This window comes from Ursus arctos, unplaced genomic scaffold (genome assembly GCF_023065955.2).
Source record: "Ursus arctos isolate Adak ecotype North America unplaced genomic scaffold, UrsArc2.0 scaffold_2, whole genome shotgun sequence".
In the NCBI taxonomy this organism is placed as follows: domain Eukaryota; kingdom Metazoa; phylum Chordata; class Mammalia; order Carnivora; family Ursidae; genus Ursus; species Ursus arctos.
Genome location: NW_026622874.1, coordinates 86,265,538 through 86,290,900, shown reverse-complemented (window position 1 = coordinate 86,290,900; position 25,363 = coordinate 86,265,538). Strand labels below are relative to the sequence as shown.

At 55.1% G+C, this 25,363-nt stretch overlaps 1 protein-coding gene across 1 annotated transcript in view; it reads left to right on the top strand.

Moving 5' to 3' along the window:
- Window positions 1–21,504, top strand: part of NSMCE1 (NSE1 homolog, SMC5-SMC6 complex component) — a 30,361-nt gene extending 8,857 nt beyond the window's left edge. Inside the window, exons 3-8 of the mRNA XM_026515647.4 lie at window positions 15,335–15,456; window positions 16,378–16,455; window positions 17,434–17,580; window positions 19,687–19,803; window positions 20,764–20,884; window positions 21,277–21,504. Coding sequence (XP_026371432.1) covers window positions 15,335–15,456; window positions 16,378–16,455; window positions 17,434–17,580; window positions 19,687–19,803; window positions 20,764–20,884; window positions 21,277–21,356 — 665 coding nt within the window. The 3' untranslated portion in view covers window positions 21,357–21,504. The remainder of the gene's footprint in view (window positions 1–15,334; window positions 15,457–16,377; window positions 16,456–17,433; window positions 17,581–19,686; window positions 19,804–20,763; window positions 20,885–21,276) is intronic.
- Window positions 21,505–25,363: the final 3,859 nt, after the last annotated feature.

Here is a 25,363-nt window from a genome sequence, read left to right as displayed (position 1 = left end):
CCGACCGGCTATAAATCAGGTCTTCTGGCCCACCCCTCAGGTTCAGTGATTGGCTAGACTGGCTCAGAGAACTCAGGAAAACCCTTGACTTGCATTGCTAGCCTATTATAAAGGATACAGCTCAGGAACAGCCAAAGGGAGAGATGCATAGGGCAGGGTATGGGGGGCAGGGGCAGCACTCTTTCTGGGTGCTCCATCCTTCTAGTACCTTGATGTGTTCATCCCAGTGGATCTCCAAATGCCATCATTTGGGAGTTTTTGTGGAGCTTTCATGACACATGCGTGATTGATTAAATCATTGGCCATTGGTGATTAACTCTGTGTGTAGTCCCTCTGCCCTTCCCAGAGTTGGGGATGGGGTGAAAGTTCCAAGCTTCTAATCAAGGCTTGGTCTTTCTGGCAACCAACCCCCCCATCCTTTAGGTACCTGCCAAGAGTTGCCTCATTAGAGCAAAACACTTCTGTCACCCTTGTCACTCAGGAAATTCCAAGAGTTTTAGGAGTTCTGTGCCAGGAACCGGGGATGACGACCAAGTTTTTTTTTCCCCCCAAATATGTTTTTTACAGCACAGGCGAAAACAGAATGAGCACTCCAGTTGCCTCAGCTCACTGCCTGAGCATTTTCAGGCCATGGCGCAGGGGAAACCCAAGCCGAGCTAAACAGACTGTCTGAGCTGAGGGGATGGAGGATGAGAGCTCAAGGAGACCAAAGCGTTTGCGGGTCAGAGCAGGAGAAGGGGTGTGCAGAGAGGTGGAGTCGGGCGCCTCTCCCCACTCCCTGGCGGGGACCCAGCTACGGACAGATACACAGGGAGCTGCCCAAGGCCAGGCAAAGATGCAGGTGAAAGGATTAACAGAGAATCGGTGCCGATGTTCACAGTACCTGCTGCAGGTAGAGTGGCTTTGCTGGGGAGTTCTACCAAGCGTTTAAGGAAGAAGTGCTACCAGTCCCACCCATACTCGTCCAGAGAATTGAAAAGAGGGAGCACTTCCCAACTCATTCTTCGAGGCCTGCATTATCCCGATACCAAAACCAGACAGAGACATTGCAAGGAGAGAAATCTGAAGACCGAGATCCTTCGTGAATATAGATGCTAAAATTCTAAGCACAATTTTAGCAAATCTAATCCAGCAATATATGGAAAAGGTTGATATAATATGACCAAAGTGGGGTTTAGCCCAAGAATGCAGGGTTGGTTTAATATTTGAAAATCAATCCATGTGGTTTATTTACTGTATTAACAGACTAAAAAAGAAACACCATATGGTCATCTCGGTAGTGCAGAAAAAGCATTTGACAAAATCTGGTATCTCTCCTGGCGTGATGCAGCAGAAGTTTCATTCAGGAAACTGGAGATCCTAAGGATCAGGGGAGATGCAGGTTTCCAGGGCCTTGTGGCTTAGAGCAGGAGAGAGGACTCAACTATCTGCACAGAGTTAAAAAAATCTAACATCTATTCTCAATAAAATCCCTCAGCCAGGTAACAAAAGAAGGGAGATTCTTTAACCCGATAGAGAGAGTCTGTGTAAAACCTGCAGCTAACATACTTCACTGTGAAGACGGAATACTTTACCCTAATATCAGGAGGAAGACAGGAGTGTCCATTCTAATCACTGCCGTTCCAGCCAGTGCACTTTGGCCAAGAAAAAAAAAAGTCATTCAGTTTGGAAAGGAAAAAGTAGAACTGTCCATTGAAAGACATGATCATCTATGTAGAAAATCTGATGGATCTTCAAAAAACCTACTCTAGCTAATAAGTGGGTTTAGTAAAGTGGCAAGATACAAGATCAGTATCCAGAAATCCATTGTATTTCTGTATGCTCACAGTGAATCATCAGAAATTGCAATTTTAAAAAGCACTGTTCATAATAGCATCAAAAAGTATGAAATACTTAGAAACAAATGTGATAAAACTTTGTAAGCCCTGTACTCTGAAATGTATAAAATATTGCTAAGAGAGGTCAAAGAAGTTCTAAATAAATGGAGGGTCATACAGTGCTCATGGGCTGGAAAGCTCAATTTGTTAAGATATCTGTTCTCAAACTGATCCAAAGATCCAACTGAATCCCAATCAAATCCCAGCGGGGCTTGTTGTAGAAATTGACAAACTGATTCTGAAATTCACATGGAAGGGTAAAGGATCTAGAAAAATCAAAACTATTTTGAAAAAGACAATCAAATTTGGAGGATTAACACTGAGTAATTAAAGTTAATTAAGAGTAACCTGATCTTAAGACATGTGATATAGCTATCCTATTGAGACAGTGTGGTATATGGCATAACGATAAACTCACAGATCACTGGACTAGAACAGAGAGTCTAGAAATAAACCCACACATAGGTGGACAGCTAAGTTTTGACAGAAATGTAAAGGCAATTCAGTGGAGATAATTGTTTCAAAAAATGATGCTGGAATAATTGGATACCCTTTTATTTTATTTTGTTTTGTATTTTATTATTTTATTTATTTATTTATTTATTTTTATTTTAAAGATTTTATTTTTAAGCAATCCCTACACCCAGTGAGGGGTTTGAACTCACAACCCCGAGATCAAGAGTCATGTGCTCCACTGACCAGAAGGTGCCCTGGATACCCCATATTTTAAAAAATGAACCTCGAGCCATGCTTTGCACCATATACAAAAATTAACTCAAAATGAATCATAAACCTCAATGTAAAACCTGAAACTATAACACTTCTAGAAGAAAATGTAGAAGAAAACCTTTGCGACCTTAGGTTAGGCAAAGATTTCTTTGATATAACACAAAGATGTGATCCATAAGAGTACAAGTTGATAAATTGGACTTCAGAATGAAAAACCTCTCTTTAAAATACACTAGGATAAAAAGACAAGCAAAATACTGGGAGAAAATATTGCAAATCATATATCCAGTAAAGTGTTTGCATCCAAAATATATAGAGAACTCCCCAATTCAACAGTTAGAAAACATACAACTGAAAAAAAATGGGCAAAAGACTTGAACAGACACTACACCAAAGAAGATATATAGATGGCCAATAAGTACACAAAAAGTGCTCAGCTTCATTAGGGAAATGCACACTAAAACCAGAGTGAGGTACACGACATGCTCGTGGCTAAAATTGAGAAGACTGCATACGGAGTATTGACGAGAAAATAGAGGAACTGGAACTCCACCTGTCGGAATCTAAAATGGTATAGTCATTTTGAAAAAACATGGGCATTTTCATGACACAGCCATTTCTGTTTCAAGTAGTTGTTTTTAGACTCAAGAGAAATGAAGATACATGTCTGCACAAAGGCTTGTACCTAAATGTTCAGAGTAGGTTTGCTTGTAATGGCTGCAAACAGGAAACACCTAGCTGTCCATCAACAGGCAAACCGATAAACGGGCTGTGGGCTGATCCATCTGATGGAATACTACTCAGCAGTAAAAAGGAGTGAGCTGGGGCTACCAGCTCCTGTATGAATGAATGTCAACGTGGTTATATGCTGAGTGGAAGAAGCGAGGCAAAGGGGATTATGTGCTGTAGGAATCCGTTAACATACAGTCCTAGACAGCGTGTACTTGGGTGGAGTGACAGGTCAGTGATGGCCTGGGGATGGCGTAGGGGAGGGTGGTGAGGGGTGAGATAGAGATTACAGAGAGGCACGAAGGGGTGTATTCGTTTGTCAAAGCCTATTAAATTGTGCTCTTTAAATAGGTACAGTTCATTGGATGTCAATTATATCTCACCAAAGCTGTTTTTTAAAAAAAATCCTGAATTTAAAGCCACTTTGCTACTCAGTAGCTGTATAACCTTGGTCAAGTTGCTAAACCTTCCGTTTTCCTAGCTGTGAAGCGGGGCTGGAGATATCTGGCACCCGGGGTTATTTGTGAAGATTATGAATGTGATGTGTAGCGTGTGCCTAAAGCTTGTATGTGTCCAAGATGGCAAAATGTAGGGGATAATCAGATTCACACAATAGAGCTCATTCTCTTGGTCTGGTGAGGCCCTGAGTCATCTGTGTGGGCCTCTAAGAAGATAGATGTAGCAACCAGCAAATAGAGCGTTTCTGTCCCATATCCAGGGTTTACCCAGAGGAGCGCCTTCCTTGAAGTCTGACTCACAAGAGAGTTGGGAAGTAGTTATGTAGTAGTCAGGTAGCCATGGAAAGTTTCTTCGGTTCAGTTTCCTGGAAAACAGAACAAACACGGAAGCCTGAATCCTGAAGCCTTCACAAGTGGCCCAAGGTCCTTTTGTCACGGAATGGTGTTGCTCAGCACGGGGTTTGAGGGTGCCCCAAACCAGAGCCTGACTCTTGCTTGGCCCCTTTATTTCATTTCTCACGAGGTGTTACTAAACAGAAGCCAAGGTCGCCATAGCCCCAAGTTGCATGGCAACGATTCCGATTTCCAGACCTTGTTAAAATGTTTTTGGGTCTGGTCTTTTGTTTTTGGATTGAACAGGTTGGGTTTTTAGGGAATCACCGGGTCCAGCCTCCCAGCACCCAGCCGCTTCTCACGTTGGCTCCGGCCCCCCCACTGCCAAATGCTGCCCTCCGAATCAGCGGCATATTCGCTGAGGGCCTTCCTTGCCTGAAGCTCCTTGGGGAGCCTTTTCAACTTATTTTTTATTTTGAAATAATTCCAAACTCACAGGAAAGCTGTAAGAATAGTACAAGGAACTATTTTCCCCCTGGATCATTCGAGAGTTACCAATTTGAAGTTCCATCACCACTAAATTCTTTAGGGAATGTGTCCTTCTAGCAAAGACATTCTCCTAAATCGTCATGGGATAACCATTCAAATCAGGACATTAACACTGATAATAGCACTGCCTTCTCATCAGCAGACCCCACTAGAGTTTTCCAGTTGTCTCAGTACCGTCTCCCGTAACCAAGGATCTGCCACAGGGACACATGTCACAGTTATGTACGTTTCTTTAGGTGCCTTCGCTGGGAATCATTCCTCAGCCTTTTCCTTGACTTTTATGACGTTGACGTTTTTGAAGATTACAGGTTAATTACTGAGTAGAACAGAGCTGATGGAAATTTGATGTGAGCCACATAGATAAATGAAAGTTTTCTGGGGGCCACCGTAAAAGAGGTAGAAGGAAACAGGTGTAATTAATATCCCAAATAATATCATTTCAACCTGTAATGGCTATAAAAAATGATTCATGAGATCTTTTCCATTTTCTAATATCACGGCTTCGAAATCCAGGATGTATTTTGCACTTGGGACGCGTCTGAATTTGGACGCGCCACGTTGTGAGCGCCAAGCTGCCCTGGGCCCGGTGGCGGCTGCTGTCGGACGGCAGAGCTGTAGGCTGTCCCTCAGTTCAGGTTTGTCTGCTGCTTCCTCCCGATTCAGTTATGGGTATGCTCTTTACTTTGCAGAAGTGACGCAGAAGCCGTGTTCTCTCTGCATGCTGTCTGGTGGTGAACGGTGTTGGTGAAGACGGTGTCTCCACTGTAAAGTTACTTCTTCCTGTGTGCTTAGGAAGTATTTTGCAGGGCGGTTCTCTGAGGCAAAGTAAATATCCCACTTGTACCTGCTAGCTCGAGCATCCGGTGGGGTGTCTTCCCTGACTTCGTTTATTTTGTAATGGTTGCCAGCTTGCTGCGCGGTACTGTTCTAGACGCCCTGCGCTCGCATTTTGTAATTCATGGTGCTTGTTGTTACGTGTTCATGTTAGCGGGTTTTTCAATTATCTGCAGTTCTAAGGACAAATTGGGTAAAATATCTCAAATTTTAGCTTAAAACAAATGAAGATCTGACATGATTTCAGGGGGCAGAATAAATACGACGGTGTTCAAGCAAAAAAACCAGTTAACTGAACTGCACGTACCAAAAATAGATTGGTGAGCAGAGTAGGACAGGAACACTGGGGTCTGACAGGTATTTTCCGTGTTTGTCAGACCTTCTACCTGCCTTCCCCGTGGCTCTGTTTTTGTCCTGCTGAGGCGCAGGGCTCCTTCTGCCCCGCCGCCTTGGTGCCCCGTCGGGATCCCTGCATATCATTAGGTGGCGTGCGTTACTGGTGAGTCACCGCGATGTGGTTGACACTTTGGCGTAGTGTTCCATCCTGTGTGTGGTCGTGAGTGTCTTCTCTTTCCAGGGAGGACTCTGTGATCATTCGAAGCTGACTCCCAACCAGTTTTCCCCCTGTTTTTAATGATTTCATTGCGTATTTGTCCCCTTTGGCTGCGAGGAACATTAATAAGCTTGCCACTGCCCCAGCCCGCCTGCCGTCCCCGTTAATCTGGGAGGGGGATTAGGGATGTGATCATAACTGAAACGTGGCAGGAATTTAGCATGAAAAGTCACCCCTACAATGTAACTGGGTGAATTTTTTGAACATACAGAATTCCATAATGGGCGGCTGTTTCATGCTTCGACAGGACTCTGGGCTCAGCAAGCTCCGTAACCATGAGGAAGCAAACATTGCTTTCACGGCCCTGGCTCCCGAAGGACTCGGGTCCAAATCCCAGGCCGCTCTTGACTGTGTGCATCGCAGCCCCCAGGGTGGGACGGACCCCGGTGGCCAGCGCAGATTTCCTCTCTCCTGAGCGTGGACATCATTGGTTTGGGGTTGCCTTTTCTACTGGATCCCAAGCACGAGGGAGGTGCTGTGTGGCCAGTGGAGGCCCGGGAGGAATTCTTCCACAGGACTGTCACAGAGGCCTCCGGCAAGAGCAGGGAAGCAATTTTTTTTTTTTTGGCAGACAGAGTTCTAGTCAGGGACTTGGGGAAGTTCTTTCAGTTTCCAAGTGTCAGCTTTCTGTTTTCAAAAGGAAATCTTAGTCGCGAGGGTTAAACAGGGAAACTTCCATTATGTGCTGGTACGAGTGCTTCCTGGTGCATGTTCAGTACGTGCTCCTCGCTGCCCCTTCCTTCCTGTGTGACCCTTCCCGTGTCATCTGACCCTGCATCCTGGGGATGGGGTGTGGGGGTAGTAGCTATCAGAAGTTCCATAGCGCTGATACGTAACATGATCGAGACCGTAGAGCTGAATTTCTGGTGCTGGCATTGTCTCCTCAAATCCAGAAAGTGTGGTCCCTATGTCCTAGCGGAAGGAAGTCACAAGTGTGGGTGTGGAGCTGGGCAGGGGCCTTGTGGGCAGGCAGGAGGCCCACGTGATGGGGGTGTAGCGTGAGGGGGCACATGCTGGGATCACGAAGGAGTGTGGCTGAGGGTGACGGAGCCCCCAGTGGCTGTGCGGAGGGGGGTGCCAGGAGCTGGCCCTGTTCCGGCTGTGTATGGGGGGCAGGGGTAGGGGGCTACGGTGGGTCTCCCAGGAGACCGTGGGAAGCCGGGCCACACTCCAGGGATGAGCAGAATTGGCCAGAGTGGCCAGAGTCTCCCATCACAGCACCACAGGCCTGCACACACCGTTCTGCCCCCTCGTTCACACTCCCGGGAGCGGGGCCCTGAGCTGAGGCTTGGTGTGGACCTGAACGAAGACCGCCCGAAGGGGGCTAGGCAGAGGTGTTTGTCCGAGCAGCTGTGGCAAGGGAGGCAGTCCCCTCACTTGTGTTTCGGCAGAGACCCAGTGGCAGGCGGGGGAGTGGGAGAGAATGGCAGGCGTCGGGTGTGCCGGCCTGGAGGCGGGGGGCCGGTTAACCAGAAGCAGGACATCCCGCGGTTGGTGAGGGGAGCGTATTCGGCTTTCTCTGGCCGGTCCTACGTTGGAAGCAGGAAGCAAGAACTGGGCAAGTCGTCAGTTACAAATCACGTCCTGGTCCTCTTGCGCCGGTTACCACGGGGCTATGGTCAGGCTTCCGCGACTGGTAGCTAGAGGCCGCGGTCTGGCTTCTAGGTGGCGGGCTGGCTCCCGGGCTGGTTACTGTACATGAGGGGCTGCTTCTCTGGGCTGGTGGCTGCGGTTTGTGGGTCAGAGTCCTGTTCTTACGCGTGGTCTGTTCCTGGGCTGTATACGTCTTTTTCTTGCACTTTCCCGATGTTGCTTTTCTTTTTTTCTTTCTTTCTTTTTTTTTTTTAACAAATCAAAGGTTTGCGGCAGCCTTGCATCAAGCAAGTCTGTCGGTGCCTTTTTTCCAACAACGTGCTTCATGTCTCTGTGTCACATTCTGGTCCTTCTTGGCAGTATTTCAAACGTTTTCATATATTTGTTACCGTGGTCTGGGACCCAGGTGACAATTCGCTGAAAGCTCAGATGATGATTAGCATTTTTAGCAAGCATGTATTTTTCAATGAAGGTACGTGCATTGTTTTTTCAGACATGATGCCCTTGCATATTTAATAGACGACAGGGTAGCGTAAGTGGAACTTTTATGGGCACCGGGAAGCCAGAACATTCGCTTGACTCGCTTCACTGTGGTCCTGCTTGATTGTGCTGGTTTGGAATGGAGCCCGAGCTATCTCTGAGCTATGTCTGCACTCAGTCTCTCAGAAGAATGAGTGTGACACAGTCCCTTCCTTGAGTTATTCGCAGCCCACAGCCTCTTATCTGGTGGTCAGGGAACAGAGTGGCCCCATTAGTCATTGAGTCTCTTTATGGCAGGGTCTCAGCCCACATCAGGATTAGAAAACCGGGGACAGTCCGTGGTATCTAGCTGACGGATACAGTATGTTTGCCCTATAGTGTTTTAACAATTAATGACCATGTTAAAAAACAAACCAACCGGGAGATTTCTGATAAAAATCCGAAGATTGGGTACGTGGCTGAAGCGGAGTAGTCCTGCTGCTCTCGGCGGGATGCATGTCCTCCACGTCACCCACTGCGTCCGCTCTTGTCCCCATCTGGGCTTCTGCCTGGCCTCCGTGGGCATCCGATTGAGTCAGGACCAACAAGCTTGGCTCAGCTGAAACCCGGGGAGGAGGAAGCTCACACGCCAGGGATAAAGCAGAGCCGCTTTGCTCCTAGCGGGTGGGCGGTCAGCCCCGCACACCCCTTCCTCTGCTCCCGGAGGTTCCCTGGGGGGCTTGGGAGGGTGGGAGTGAGGGCCGCCTCTCGTCTCAACGGTCGATGGCCCACCTGTGTTCGAAGGCTGAGATGAAGTGAAAGGCACATTAATAGCATCAACAGTCAAGTTCTGCTGAAAGTGGCTTAGTTTTCTGTGATGACTCACATTGTAATTCAGCATGCCACCTGCCCCAGCACCGTAGTGACAGGAGACACCACTGCTCAGTTGCCGACTGGAGCACTGACCCACGGAGCTCTGGCAAGGGGCCTGGCCAATTGGTGGGTTTACTGCCACACAGAGACAGTAGGCGCTCGACCCGTCACCACCCCGGCAGTGCTGTCGTAGGTCGTAGGGCCCTTGGTGCCTGTGGCCGAGATGCAGGAACTGTGCCAAGCAGTGTGAGAGAAATTTTATGTACTGCCATTTGAAGGAAGGCCCAAAAAGCAGACTTTCTAACTAAAGTCAGACGAAAAAAAAAAAAGGTCTCTCTGTATTTGGAAACAGCTCTCTAAGCAACAGATTTAAGAACAGTCTGTTATTCAGGGGCGCCTGGGTGGCACAGCGGTTAAAGCGTCTGCCTTCGGCTCAGGGCGTGATCCCGGCGTTCCGGGTTCGAGCCCCACGTCAGGCTCCTCCTCTATGAGCCTGCTTCTTCCTCTCCCACTCCCCCTGCTTGTGTTCCCTCTCTCGCTGGCTGTCTCTATCTCTGTCGAATAAGTAAATAAAAAATCTTTAAAAAAAAAAAAAAAAAAAAAAAAAAAAAAAAAAAAAAAAAAAAAAAAAAAAAAAAAAAAAGAACAGTCTGTTATTCAAAGCCTGTCTGCCCCCCTTACCATCAGAGGTCTGAGCTCACCCGCCTTGTCACGGGGCATGGCCATTTTTCTCTTTCTGGATTCAGAAGCCTGAGGGTGAAGGCATCAGGTCACACTGTTGGTGAGGATTGAGATTTTTGTTTTTACCCTTAAATGGGAGAAGTCAAACAGAAAAGTAGAGTAATACAACGAAGCCCATTGCCCAGCTAAAATGGCAACTCATGACTAATCCTGTTTTATCTACACATCTCCTACCTACTTAGCCCATATTATTTTGAAGTAATTCTCATTGTTGCGTGTCTCAGCAAAACTTCTTTGTTTCAATGAATGCTCAAGTCCTTTTGTCACCAGACCCCAAACTAAAGGCCAGACATCGCATTTCCAGTCTGCACCTTGTCCCTCGCTGGCCCTGTGGTCTTGGGTAAGCCCTTAAGCTCCGTGACCCTTGGTGTCCTCGGCAGAAGCGCCCAGACCGTGCTGTATCCCGGCTCGCCTCCGTGGTTGTTCACGAGGCTCTGATGAGGTCACGAGGGGGTGGAAGCGGGGTACACGGTGAACTGACGCACAGATACAGAGAATTACTTATCGCACGTATTTGCCACATGAAAGAGCGCTCCCTCCCTGCTCTTCCAGCGCCGTTCACTGGCCAGACTTTGGAAGTGGCACGGTTGTCCATGCCCGTCTTTCTTCCACATAGCCGAACGTCCAGACAGTCCTTCTCCCGGGCAGTTGACGGGAAGGTCGCAGGCCAAGATGTGATGCCTTATACAAGCTCTCCGGCCCCGTGTCCCTGCCCGCCAGCCTTTCCCAGCCCCAGGGCGGGGGGCTCTCTCTGCCCAGTGTGCCCCAGCGCCCGTGTCCAATCCGGGGCCTGGCCTGCCCTGTCCTCAGTGCCGTGCTCAGGTGGACCGCCCGGCTGGCCCCATCAGATGAGAGGCCTGTCACAGGGCGAGTTGGCCCACAAGTGGGTTTGGTCCCTAGGGGTCTTATTTTTTGCTGTTATTTCCTCTGCCTAAAAATACCATTTTCTATCTATAGTTGCCTAGTTTGGAACAAAACTATTTGTTGCTCTGAAGTTAGGGCAGCAGACTTCCTGACCGCCTGCCACCCAAGTGTGTGGTGAGCCCCAGGGTCCAGTAGTCTTCTGGGAAGCAGGGACCGTGATTAGCAAGAAGAGGTTTGTTGGTTAAACCAAAACGGACAGAAAAAGCAGTCTCAAAATGAAGCAGCCCCGCTTGTCAGAGGAGCGGTGTCCCCTCTCGTGTGGTGCCGCCCTGGCCCGTGGACTGCGCTGAGCCCCCTTTCTTTAATTGTCCCATTAGACGGGTATTTCCTGCTAAAGAAAGAACTGATCTGTCCTCTCCTGGGCCTTGGCCTCTCGGCCCCCCACATGGCAGGGTGCGTGTTCCCAGAGAACACTCGCTCCGTTCCGCTGAGGCTCTGTGGCTTCGTGCACCGGAGCTTGGGCTGTGGGGTCAGGCCGGCCTGGGCGCGCTTGCTAAGCGATGGGGACTGTCCGCAAGCCTCTTGTGTGTCACGATGGTATTCGTGACGCGCAGTGTCTGGTAGTGATGACGTGAAGCAGGCGAGTTAGCAGTGCCCGGCACGCACACCGGTGGATTACAGCCGCACATTGTAGGCTCGCTGTTGGTAGCCCGTCTCGAGCAGGTTTGCCCGGCCCACAAGGAAGGCCCAGGGACACCCTGCTCCCAAGGAGAGGGGACCCAGGGGGCTCCTACGATCCGCAGACCTCTGCTTGGTTGGGACGTGGTGCCGCGTGCCCTGGTCCGGGGGTTACCTGCTCTCTGAGAAGAGACAGTGGTGGTGGGTCCGGGGCCTTGCCCGCTGCTTCTTGGAGCTGGTCCTCCCACGGTGCTGGCTGCAGGTCCGTGGTGTCGAAGGACCCAGTCCCTGATCCAGCTCAACCTGCAAAAAAGCTGGTAACTTCGGTACTTAGCTGAAGCCTGTCTTTTTTCTCAATGGGTTTGGGGTTCTGAAGGGAGGAGTGATGTTATTAATTCATTCTCCTAAGTCATCAACCTGGCGGGACTAAGACTGGAAGTAACACCTCGGAAGTGTGTGGTTCAGCCTTTTATCTCACGCACTTTATCATGACCATGGCCTTACAGGATATTGGGGCCCAAGGGCTCCTCCGACCCTCCTCTGGCCCAGGGTGTTCATACAGATCTGCAGACTGGAGCTCCACAGGGGCTTCGGGAGCAGGGCAGGGGGTGGAGGCACGGCCATGAAAACCACTCCTCAGAAGACTGGAGGTCGGGAAGCGCCGGTCCGGTGTGCCCTTGACATTTGATGGGCCCGTCAGGGAGCTTGGTAGCAAGCAAACGACCTCAGTTCTGGCCGACTTTAAAAGAACTGTGTTGGAAGGGCACTGGGGACAGGGGCACACAGGACTGGTTGACAGCCAGGGGCCAGGCTGGGGAATGGGCAGGACCCGGAGGGCACCAGGACACGGGATGACTTTCTGGCCAAAGCCTTCTTCCTACCTTCCCACCTCGAGCTCTCCTTTTGTCCCTTCCTAGATGGAGAGTGTCCGTCCGATAGGCTGAGCATGGGGTCTGGGGCCATTCCTCCTGACCTCAGATATGGTCCCTTCAGCTTCCTGCCTTCCGGTTCTCTGGATGTGGGTATCTGGAATTATTCTCCTCCCCAAATCACACATATAGGGGAAAGACCAAAAAACAAAAGGCTAAGATCTGGTTAGAGATGGCAATGGCTATCGGCAATCAAATGTTACCAGAAGACTCCAGGTGTGGGGCGGCCAGATTGGGAACTGGAGCAGCCAAGCGATCGGGGAAGGCAGTGCTTGGGAGCTGCAGGAGGCCAGGCATGGGAACCTTCCCTCAGCTGGTCTGGTCAGAGAGGCGTGCCCGGGAGGGGACGTGTCCAGCACGCCGGGGGAGTGGGAGGCTGGGGGGTTGGAGCCAGGGGTGGCGCTAGAGAGAGGGTCAGAGGGATGTGTTCTAGACTCGTGAAGTTGGAGGTGAGGCAGTGGGTGGCCTTCAGGGATGAGACAAAGGGCGAGACTCACGTGGGGTCCCCCAGAAAGGCGGGGTGGGACTGGCTTAGCCCTCGGCACCGTGCTGTGCCCCCAAAACTCCAGTCGGGTCGGGGTGTTCCTGAATACGAGGGAAGTGTATTCTCAGTAACGAGTACGAAGGAGGTAGTTTGGCACAGGGCGTGAGAAACACGCACGGTGTCAGCACCGGGCAGGGCCGCGGACGTGCCCTTGCCCTAGGAAGCCGTGTGGTCAGAGATGGTGAGGCGAGGGAGCGTGGGCTTGAGCAGGTGGCTGGTTTCTGCAAGGACGGCCGCAGTAGGAAGTGGGTGTTTTTGTTTTTGTTTTTGTTTTTTGTCTTTTTGGGTTTTTTGTTCAGTGAAAACACTCATGTTTCTGAAAATTGAGAGTGGACGACACGGCGGAGGGGCGGGAGCGGGGGAAGCGCGGAGGGGCTGTTAGCTCACCTCCATGCAGACGAGGTACCTGGAAAGTCCGCCGTCTTGGAGTGTTTGTGATCTGCCCACAGGGTACATTTTTCTGAACGACACCCAAGAGTGGCCTTTTCGGTGGAAAATGTGCATTATCACTTTCAGAGGGAGGCGGGACTTGCCATTGTGTCATATTGGGTGGACGGAGCGGCTCCTGCCCACGAAGAGCCCTGTCACCCACCTCCAGGCGGTGAGAGGCGGCTCCCGAAGGCCCAACTGCCGTGCAGCCGGCTTCCCAGGGTCAGGAGCTCTGCGGCAGAAGGGCTTCCCGCCCGCCGAGAAGCTTCCTGGCCACCCTGCACAAGCCCAGGTCCCCACGTCACGCATGGCCATCTGTGTGGCAGAGGAAGGATGGCAAAGGCCCTGTGTACTGGGGGCTCCAGAGAACCTTTCATGGAAAAAAGTGCTATTTGAGTCGCTTCCGTAACGAGTAGGCAGAAATGGGGGTGAGGAGGAGGGAGGCATTTCGGAAAGGAAGGGCGCAAGTGGAGGCAGGAAGTACCACCTGGGCCGCCTCTGCTCCCAGGCACTCAGCAGCTGGGGCCACATCCCATCATCGTTCTGTCCTCGCCGTTTGTCCCATGTCCATGCACCACCTATTTATTACTACTGATTTTTTATTTAAAGGGCTTTTTTTTTTTTTTAACAACTTAAATTTACTTAAAAAAGGAAGATTTGATCCCTGCTGTGATTTGGGTGTTAATATTATTGTCCTGGTCTTTGTCATTAGCTTTTCTGGGCCCCCTCTGCCTGTGTCAGAATTGTCCCTTGCATGCCTCACATGCCTGTGAACCTTCACTGCCACCAGCGTGACTGGTCATTTTTTTTTAAACTTCAGCTCCTTAGGTACACAAGGAGCTCAGAAATCTCTCTCTCTGTAGGAAGTTAAACACAGATCAAGTGCCTGGGCTGACCCCTTCATCTGTGTCTCCCTCCTAGCAATGGCCTTAGCCATCAGCTTGGTGGGTACCCTTCCAGGCCTTTCTCCTGCAGTATTTCATTGGTTTTATTGTTGTTTTTTAACATAAGTGGTATCATATTGTCTGTTGTTATACTGGCTTCTTCTCCTCATAAATCTTGTGAAATTATTTCAATAAGTTAAAACAGTAATAAAGACTTCTTGTTGAAAAAAGTATCACAGTACACAAAAGGGTAATTCCAAGACGCAGAGCTGACCGTATCCTTTCTCTGCTTCTGGCTCTGAAAGGCTCCCCATTGCCACCTCCCCTGGGCTGCAGGGCCTTGCCCTGCCTCCCGCTGCAGCCTCACTGGCCCCTGGACCTCTTCCATCCCCAGCTCCCCTGCACACGGGGACGGTGATGGCTCCCCGGGTTCTGTATGGACCCCTCGTCTATGGACTGGTGGCCCCGGGCAGCACGGAGGTGGGATAGCATGCAGACCGGAGCCCGGCCTTGGCCATGCTGCCAGGCTCCCCACTGCTCACTGTGCCCGGGGTGCAGTGTGGGCATGTCAGCCCCCGTGCATCTGGGCCTCGCCACCGAGCTGGAGGAGGACGCTGGTGCCTGCCTCAGACAGCTGCTGGCAGGATGGACTAATGACCTGAAAGTGCTCGGTGCAGGGCCTCTTCCGGGGCCGGGGGTGCGCTCAGTGTGAGTTGGTGCTCTTTCCCTGGTCTGATTATTTAGTTAGACTTCACCGCTGCCCGCTGCCCCCTGCCCCGCAGCCCCTGGGCCCAGCACGCAGGCTGGCACGGGAGTGTTCAGTGTGTGTCTGGATGGCGGATAAAGGGAAGAAGGTATAGAGACAGACCCAGCACGGGTGAGGCTGTGCAGGGACAGCCTCCGCTTGGGGAAGCGTGTAGAGAGCAGCACAGTGTGGGGGGGAGGGGCAGCAGGGGGCAGCAGGTGGGGGCTTCCAGCAAGGACAGGAAGAGCTGGGCAGGCTCAAGACACCATTTTGCCGGCCTTCCTGCTCACAGCACCTTCCTGTCTGAATACTCGAGGAAAGAAGAAGCCACACGATTGGCATTGACCCAGGGGGCCTGGGCCTTTACCTGCTCCTGGCCTTGCTGTCACGGGCTCAGGTGGATGGAATGACTAGACAGCCACACTTTCCTGATGCCCATCGCCCACCCAGCGCCCCGGCCCATTTCTCTCCAGGCACTGGCGCCGTGGAGGAGTTGGAGGACTTTATCAACAACATTAACAGTGTCTTGGAGTCCTTGTATATTGAGATAAAGAAAGGAGCCACCGAAGATGATGGGAGACCCGTTTATGCGCTGGTGAGTGCACGCTGGCGCCCTCTTGCGGTGTCCGTGAGGAACTGTGGTGGGTGGAGGTGGAGGTGGAGGTGGAGGTGCCCCCGCCCCAGCAGCCCTGCAGTGGGGGACACAGACTCAGCCCAGCATGGCCGCCCTGCCCTGCCCGGGTCACCGGCGCTGCTATCAGTGTCCTTTGCCGCGATCGGGGATGGGGGCGCGGTTACCTCCGTGCTCACTTCGCTGTCCCCCATGGAGCCCCTTGCCCAAGACAGGGCAGCATGTGTTAGGCTTGGTTTTGTCTGTTGACAGTTCAACATAAGAAGTCCCCTCAAATGTGTGCAACACTAGGATTGAAGGGTGGAAAGTGATTTTTCATTTGGAATGAGACATGGATGCTGTGGGAAGGAAGAATGTGGCGCTGGGACTGAGAGCCCTCTGGGCCTCCTGTTGGGCTCCGGTGGCCCTCCTGGCCAGGGAGTAAGGGGAGAGACAGGTGGCGGAGCAGACAATGCCCCCACCCACGCCAGGGCACCGGTGTAGGCCCATCCAAGGAGGCCAGGCTCCCCCCAGCCAGGCCCACCCAGAGAGGGGCACTGGCCAGGGACTCCCACGCTCTTCCAGGACAAAAGGGTTGTGGCATCAAATAACTCTGGGAATGCTGAATTAAATCGGTAAATCAGATTTGTTTACTGCTGGACTTCTCAGTGCCTTTTGCATGTGAAGCTCCATTAAGCGTGCAGACGAGCCCCCATCCGGAGTTTGGAAGATACTGCACAAACTTTGGAGTTCTAAAGCTCCCCGAGAAGCAGACGTGCTGACTGAGCTCGAGCTTGAACGTAGGACTGGCCACAGATCCAGCCCTGTGGCTGGCAGGGCCTGGACCCCAGTGCTCAGTGGCCATCGAGGGGCCCGGCCTGACTGCCACGCTGACCTCTTTTGTAGGTGAATCTGGCGACGACGTCTGTTTCCAAAATGGCCTCAGATTTTGCAGAGAATGAGCTGGATCTGTTCAGAAAGGCTGTAAGTACAGTAGCTCCTGTTTATCGGCAGGGCTTCTTATGGGAAACTCGCTGTCTTCAATCATCAGAAATGGAAACCGTCATCTTGGAGGGTGACCTTGGCTGCCCCAGGGGCCACGTGCAGGGGGGTCACTGAGCAGGGCGCCACGGCTGCCCGGGAAGGAAGAACTTCTCTAGGTTTGAACCGGATTGGTTGTGCCCCAGGCTTCTGGGTGTGCGATGCAGGTGAACGGGGATTACTGCCTGGTGCTCGCAGCACGGTCCAGACCCGCAGCAGCAGCAGCAGGGAGCTTGCTAGAAAGGCCAAATCCCAGTCCCCCCGCCCCCCGCCCCGGACTGTTGAATCTGGGTCTGCATTGTAATGAGCCGCCCTGAGGGCACGTTTCCCCATCCACGTTTGAGAGGCGCTGCTCTGCCTCCCCAGCATCAGAGCCGTTGGCTCAGCCCTCCTGTCACTCAGCCGGCCGCACACCTGGCCGCCGCAGTGGTTCTCGGTCGTGAGTGCACCGTCGGATAACCGGGCGGTAAAGAGTTGAGACGTTCTGGCCTCCTCCAGGTCTGGCGAATCCAAGTCTCTGACGACTAGTCCGAGAATCGTTCCTTCCTGAGCCTCCTCTGGTGACCGTTAGCCCCCGAGCGTGCCTGCTTCCGGGCCCACCGTGGCTTTGCGGTCCCGGCCTTCCTGCCTCCAGCTTGCCCCTGAGCCCTGATGTCCTGCCCCCGTGTGAGGAGGAGGGTGCCACCTCCTGATGCATCCGTTCCTCAGCTGCTCTGCTTTCAGGGAGGTGGGGGGCGAGAGAGGACTCTTGATTTGGAGGCATTAAGGTCGTTCATGGGGCATGTCACAGGGTGAGCATGGAGTCAAAAGGATTGGCCGTGGTTACGGCTTTTGGTGCTGGTTAGGAAACCGGCTTCCTGAAGAATCGTCCCACCCAGAGCCCGGTTCTGCCTGCAACGTGGTACCTGCTGTTTCTTTCAGTTGGAACTGATTATTGACTCCGACACTGGCTTTGCATCTTCCACAAATATTTTGAACCTGGTGGATCAGCTCAAAGGCAAGAAGATGAGGAAGAAGGAGGCGGAGCAGGTGCTGCAGAAGTTTGTACAAAACAAATGGCTCATCGAGGTCAGTGTCACGTTATTCCAGGCCTTTCGCTTAGACGCTGGCCCGTAAGGAGCCGAGAGGACGGGTGGGCAGGGGCCGGAGAGGAGCTGGGGCTCTCCGGGAAGGGACCAGACGGTGTAGACGTTCCCATTGCTAGACCCGTGGCTGCTTCTGTTGGCTGGAGCAGAGCAGATGTTTCTGGTCTTTTCCCACAGAAGGCAGCAGCGCTGCCAGGAACCCGAGGCTGACCAGCCGCGCTGGCCCCTGACCTCGGCCGAGTCCCCAAGCACTCAGGTCAGCCCTCCACTTCCTCACTTGGTGGTCGGAGCCGTGGCTGGAGGCCGAGCTCGTGGTGAGGCGCTGCTGCACTTCCCTTCCCGGGAGAGCCTGCCTCTGGTTCCCAGAGCTGTGGTGCTGGGTCCTTGCTCCCGTGGGGGGTTGTCCCCGCAAAGTGGCAGTGAGTGCTTCCCTGGCTGCAGAGGCTACGGGGCCGAGGGCAGGGGTGCTGGGACCCCCGGGCACGATCGTGCCCACTGCGGCCTCAGGTTCTCCTGCAGCCCCGTGATGACAGAGAGCCCCTCAGCTCTGCTGTTGAGCGGAACGCGCCGCGGCTCCGGGGCGTGGGGGACGCCGCCCATCCGGCCAGCGGCAGAGCCCCATCCAGGCTCAGGCTTGGGTGACTGCAGCTCCCAACGGTTGTCCCGTGCTCTCCTCCTCTCCGGGTCAGGCCTGGCAAGAGGGAACATTCTCAGGCAGCTTGGGTTGTAACCGACGGAGCTCTGCCCGCAGACGGAGTGTTTTTAAGGGTGGGGGCTACGACTTTTCCTTGCACCTTACTGACCTGCAGACGCTCTGTCAGTGCTGCTGGGGGCGTGGCTGGGCTGGGCCTTAGTTAAAACTTCCCCTAAATACAGAAGAAGTACTTGTTCCTCATGGGAAGGTGAGGAAATAACCGGTCTTCCTGCAGAAACCCACCGTAGTCACCTGCTGGTCCTCCTGCCCAGAGCCACCCACCCTGCCACTCCAGGAGCCCCGAGCACCCTGCTTTGGCCCCACGAGTTAATCATGTGCATCCAGGGCACAGACATGATTGTGCCCAGTGGTGGGCCAGAGGGCGGGTGGATGGGGTCGGGGGGAGGCCCCTGGGCGGGTGCGGATCCTCAGAGTGTGGGCCTCTGCTGACGGCCGCACCCCCACGCCTCGGGCCACTGCGCTGCGGGGCCTGAGCTCGAGTGGTTGCGAGGCCTGGGAGATCTTGTGCAGTTGGGTCTTCTTTGGGGGTTAGGGCACTTTGCCTGCCCTCCCTGTGACGGGGCCCCCACAGGCCGAGCAGGGTCATGAATGATAAGCACCAGGCACGGTTCCAGGCACACAGATGTTTAGAATGTGGCTTGGGCCCGACCATGAACTTGTACTTGTTCACTGGAGCCTTGGGCATTCCTCTGTGGTCTCAGTGCAGGGTCAACTTCACCTTCCCTGGGTGGTTTATCACAGGACTGCCAAGCACTGAGTCCCACACTAGGCCTGGGGACACTAAGAGCAGAACCGGGCCTGGCGCTGCTGCCCAGGGCCCACGGTCTGGGGAGGAGCCAGAGATCGGGCAGGCAGCTTGCTGAAGTCGAGTTACAGATGGACGGAAACACGATCCCAGGACAGCCCTTCCCCAACTGGGGCAATGACCCTGGAGCTGAAGGCAGTGCGGGGGCGCAGGAGGCGGCTGGGGTGCTGGCTGGGGGAGGAGAGGAAGGGGTGAGCGCTCGGGCAGGGGCTGTGCCCACTTCGCCCCGTGGGGAAACCGCCTCCCTCTCCCAGCTCCGTGTCCTCCCCGTAGGAGGACCAGCCCTGCTCGGGGGCTGCTGGCACCTCGATCACGCATGTGTGGTACAAGTGAGGTGTAGAGCCAGGGGTGCGGGGAGCCTCACCTCGGCTCCTTTTTGGTCTTGGCCTAGGTTTTCCTGCCTGGCGGGTCTGCCAAGGGGCCAACGTGGACACCTGTCGGCTGGTGGAAACCGGCAGTGTGAGGGGCGCCCAGCCCTGCTCGGCTTCCTGGGCCGTGGGCCTACCGGGCGGGGAAGGGGCCGGCATGCCAGGGGCTGAGACACTGCGGCGTCCTGTTCTGTCCTGCAGAAGGAAGGGGAGTTCACCCTGCACAGCCGGGCCATCCTGGAGATGGAGCAGTACATCCGCGAGACGTACCCCGACGCCGTGAAGATCTGTAACATCTGCCACAGCCTCCTCATCCAGGTACCGGGCGGCGGGGTGTGTGCCGGCTCCCCGGGCTCCGAGGCCTCCCAGCCCCGCCTCTGGCATGGGCACACGCAGGCCATCCCCTCGAAGTGTCTGAGGACGACCACACGCGCGCCCGCCTCTCCTCCCTGGTCCTCGGTTCTAGTCCAGGGCTCTCGGAGCTGTGTGTGCAGCCCGGGTCGTCTTAGCGGGGGTGTGGGGAACATCTGGCTCTAGTGGCCGCTGCCGTTCTGCTTTATGCTGCCCGCTTGGCGGGGCTTCACTGCGGGGGGCCAGCGCTGGACATTTGGGTTTCCTCTTTCTGACTCTCAGCTCTACGCTCCGACGAGCCTCTGCACAGGTACCCTCGGGCACCTGGGGTCGTTTCCTGGGGCTGGATTCCCGGAAGAGCAATTTCTGGCACAGCGTACACAGGTTTTCCTACAGCCTTTGATCCGCGTTGCCAGACGGCCTTCGGGAAGGCTGAAGCCATGCACGGTCCCGCACGCTCCGAGGGCCTGTGCGCACCGGGAGCCCGAGTTTCCCACCACCATCGCGCTCTGGCTGTCAGAGTTTTGGTTTTTGTTTAAGATTTCTATTTATTTGAGAGAGAGGGAGAGAAAGAGTGGGTGGGGGAGCGGGGAGCGGCAGAGGGAAAGGGACAAGCAGACTCCCTGCTGAGCAGGGAGCCCGACATGGGGCTTGGTCCCAGGACCCTGGGATCGTGACGTGAGCTGAAGGCAGATATTTACCTGACTGAGCCCCCCAGGCGCCCCGCTGTTAGAGTGTTGAGTGTCTTTCATCTACATTCATTTCTCAGAATTTTTTAATAACAATTCCTGCAAGCCCTTGTGCTGAGGGCTCTGGGCTTATCCTTGTTCATCTGGAGCCTGCTGGTCGTTTTCCTTGCCGTTTGCGGAAGGCTTGTGAACACGGAGGTGTGCGCGAAGCTCCACGCCGTCGCCTTTCTGGTTTCAGGGTCAAAGCTGCGAGACGTGTGGGATCAGGATGCACTTACCTTGCGTGGCCAAGTATTTCCAGCCCAGTCTCGAGCCGCGCTGCCCCCACTGTAATGACTACTGGCCCCACGAGATACCAGGTTCGCGTCCCTGCGCTGCTCGGGGGCTGTCCCCCGGCCTCGGGGAGGGGCTGGCTGGTGGGACTGAGGGACACCTGGGGACGGGGAGCGCTCAGGCGAGGGCTTTGCGTGTGCGGGTCTGTGTGAGCCGAACCCACGTGCTGAAGCGGTTCCTGCGGGACCCAGGAGAACTCCCAGGGAGGGGAGGGTGTGGTCTAGATAAGTCCCCCACTGGCAGCCGTCCTGGGATGGGAGGTGACCCCCTTTCCCGGCTGCGGCGTGGAGGGGATCAGCAGGGAGGGGCGAGGACAGAGCCCTCGGCAGGCGACACGTAGCTGTAGCCTTGAGCGGCTGTGCCGTGTGTGCGCCCGGCGCTGCCACTCACGGTACCTTCCGGCCTTTTCCGTGCACAGAAGTCTTCGACCCCGAGAAGGAGCGGGAGGCTGGGCCCTCCAAGGTCAGCAAGAGGTCCTTGCGGTCCAGGCAGCACTAGCCGGCGCGCTGACACAGGGCTCGCTGCCTTCGGGGGACAGCGGACAAGCCCTGTTTGGGAGACAGGCATCAGTGTTTCACATTGCACCCGAACCCCGGTCTTTGTACTCACTTGTGAGCAGGTTTGGAATAAAAGTTACTAAGGAGTCCTCTGTCTGCACCCTCGGTCTGCAGTTGTGCGCCCCCAGGAGGCTTCCCGTGGTGGCCAGTCCTTCCCTGGGCTTGCGGATAACAGAGAACCCCTTGGCTTGGGGCCCAGCAGGGGAAGCTGGCAGAGCTCCTCCTGCACGACACCCACCCGGCGGCTCTGCCTCAGCCCCCGGCTTGGGTCACTTGTCACATCGACACTGGCCGGCCCAGTCCTCCCCAGCCCCCCACAGCCCAGAGCTTGCTTGGTAGGCAGGTGGCTGGCGGGCCGGGCCCAAGGCTGCTCTCCTCAGTGGGTCCCTCCACCCCTGCCTGGTAGCGGGCAGCCCCACCATCAGCCGTCCTGTCGGCCTAGAGGCCCCCTCCTCCCTGGCTCTCCTGCAGCGAACCAGCCACCAAACCCTGTCCAGGCCACCTGCCTCCTCCTGTGCCAGCTCTGCTCCTGGCTGTAGCCGGCCCACCTGCTCCGGGCTCTTCCATCGCAGCAATCTGCCCACCACCCCAGTCAGCGCAGTGTGCCCACTGTAGACCTGGCAGCCCCACTGCCCCAGGGCTCAGGTGCGGACTGAGGATTCATGAGGCCGGTGCTGAGGCCCATCTCACCACCTCTCCGGGCCCGCTTTGCCGCACATGGCATTTCCTTCCATTCCGAAAGCGCCCTCTGTTCCTGGCCGCTGAGCCCCTGCACGCATTGTGCCCTTGGCCTGCGCGCTTTCCCTCCTTGTCCCGCCACTGGCCGGCTCCCCGGCCACTCTCTGGATCTTGTCCCGGCTTCCAGCCCTTGGCCCCATCTCCCCACACGTCCTGCTCATCACACCTGCCACACTTCTGACTCCCGTCTGTCTCTTCTTTTTTTTTTTTTTTTAAAGATTTTATTTATTTATTCAACAGAGATAGAGACAGCCAGCGAGAGAGGGAACACAAGCAGGGGGAGTGGGAGAGGAAGAAGCAGGCTCATAGCAGAAGAGCCTGATGTGGGGCTCGATCCCAGATCGCCGGCAGACGCTTAACCTCTGTGCCACCCAGGCGCCCCCGTCTGTCTCTTCTACCCCAATATCCGTCAACCCGACCCCGTCTGCCTAAAACAGGGAACGACTTGGCCAGACGGGGTCCTTCAGGAGAGGCTTGACCTGGAGGGTCCAGTGAGGTCACCAAGCAGCCACCTTGCTGCCTCTGCTGGATTTTCATTGAGCTGGCCTTGTGCTCGGGGCCTGCAAGACGGTCTCCCAGAAAATCCAGCCACTTTCTTCCTGCTGGCCATCCTTCCAGGCCTCACACACCAATGCGCCAGTGTTGGGAGGAAGAGGGCGTGTCTCATTAACTGGCTCGCCTGCCCCACCAAACACCCTCGTGGTCACAGCTCCCCCCTGGATACTTAGGGAGGTGGGGACGGGATAGTCCGGTTGGCATCGGCACATCGGGGCTTGCCTCTGAGCCACAGAGTTATCTCCCTCTTATCAGGCAAACGGAGAATGGACTTGGCACCAAATGGGCAGGTGGCCTCCCCTGTGGTCTGTTCCATAAGCCCAGTGCACAGGGGGCATCTAGCATCTAGGACGTGTGGTCAAATGATGCTGGCGGGTGGGAGACTCACCCTCCCAGCCTCAGGTGGGTCTCGTCACCCAGCTCCCAGGCAGTGAGGATGCTTCCAACTGGAGCCTCTGGGAGCCAGCCTGGGATCCCGGCGCAGCCCTCAGGAGGCAAACAGCAGCCCACCGATGGAGCCCCATGGGTGCCCCCGACTGTGTGGGGGACAGGCAGGCAACGGAAAGCATCCGGCTTAACCAGGGAAAGGCTTTCTTGGAAGCATACAAGCCTGCAGAGATGACAGGAAGGCAGGAAAACCAGTGGAGAAAGGATGGACCTTGGAGTTGGGGGTTTGGGAGGGCCGGGGAGGGGAGGGTCCCACAGCCGCTTCCTTCCTGTCTGCCTGGGCAGGTGGTCTGGCCATTGAGGAGGGGCAGGGTCGTACCACTCAGGTGCAGGCGAGTCCTAGCTGCGACTCCAGAAGCTCTAAGCACCTGGCCGCTGGGGGACACGGCTCCCCGGCTCTCAGTCTCCCTGTGTTGATCCCAACGTGAACTTCCCGAGGACTCCTTGACAGCACCCGACAAAACCCTCACACATGCAATTCTGAAGACTGTGTCTGGCACTCGAGGCTTTTGGGATCGGGCCGTTGTCCACCTCCCTGCCCGGCCTGTCTTCCACCCTCTGCTCCCTGCCGACACCCCTGACTCAGTCACTCTGGGAACTACCAATGGGACAAATGACAGTCAACGGCTCTCCTGTTTTCCGGGCTCACCGTGCCAGCCCTTCTCATAGCAGCTCGCAGACCCATCCCCATGACTCCACGCCCTCGTCCCTCCCCCTGCTGGTGCAGTCCTTCTTCCTCTCCCCCAGTGCCAGAGCCTTCCTGCTCCCGGGCTGCTGCACCTGCTGCTGGGAGCTCTTCAAACCTCATGACCAGTTCTGGCCTCCTGGTCATTCGGCTACTCAGATGTCGTCTATGGTAAGTCCCATTCCCTGTCCCCCCGTCCTGGTCCCTTCACAGCCCTCGCCACGATCTGCACCTTACTGCACTGTCCCTTCTGTCTGGAGGGGAGTGCCTGCATCGGACAGGCCCCTGCAGCTCGGGTGGGTGAGTGACGGCGGCCCCATGCTTGCCCATCCTTGGCTCGGCGAACAGCTGGTGGGCACTCGTCTTCCAAGCGGACTCGAGTCCACGCTCCCCAGAGCGAAACCAGCTCTCTGGCTCGCCGCCGTTGCTGGCGGCCTTGCAGCCTGGCCCCGAGGGCACATCAAGACTTCGTCTTTTGCTGTCTTCCCACCTGACAAGTGACATTTGCTGGAGGCGGCCAGGCCTCCATGTCATGTTTTAATGCCTGTGTCCTCTGGTCCCTAACTTCAGAAGCACTACATTGTGGTTGAGAACGGCGGCTGGAGCAGCAGTGGGGCCGCCAGCTGGGGGAGAGGGACCGGAAGGGCTGCAGCCACACAGTGGCCGTGGCGGGGGCGCTGTGAGGGATGCAGGCAGGCCCCCGAGTTATGGCCCCCTACGCATGGCCAGCGTGCCAGATGCAGTGGCATTCCTATTTTATGCCCTGCTACCTTCAGTGGCATTGATATCTGGTTGGTATAAGTTGTTCATCTGAAAAGTGAGGCAAAGAGCTATTAATAACTCCAGATGGGGGAATGAGCAGTCTCCGCAGAGGGCCCTCCGTTTCACTTCCCAAAGAGCTGGCCTTTGCCTCTGCCCTCTGTGCCCCCGCCGCGCCCCGACCTCACTCCACATTAGCTCCACCGCCTCCCCGCAGGGGTCAGGCTCCCCCTGGCCCCCGCCCTGCCAACAGTCCGCCTGCTCCATGCATATACTCATGGTCTCCCTGCTCCAAACTCTGCAGCCCCCCCAAGCCCCGCGTGATAAAGCTCAGACGCCCTGGCCTGCTTGTGGAGGACGCGAGCGGCTCAAGTTCCAGCTGCCCGCCGATGTTTCCCCATCCCTGCTCTCGCTTACCCAAGGGTCCGCGTGTTAGCCAGGCCCCGGCTGCGGGAATTGCACTTGCTGGTTCCCAGCTCGCCAGAATCTTCCCTGGGGCCTCGGATCCTGTGGGCCCTGGCGCTGCAGGGCCATGGAGCTGACCCGCAGGGCCATGTACTCCCCCAGGCGGCAGGCTCTCCGCAAGAGGGGAATGGATGAGACCAAGGGACAGGAGGGGGGCTCCTGGGTGCCGCTGAGGGTTGTTTCATGATGCGGGGACTGGCTGCTGCGAGGGGGCACAGTTGAAAATACAGGCTGGGAGATGGCCATGGCCATAATGACAACAGTCACCTCCCCAGACTCCCCGCCACGGGTCCCGCGTG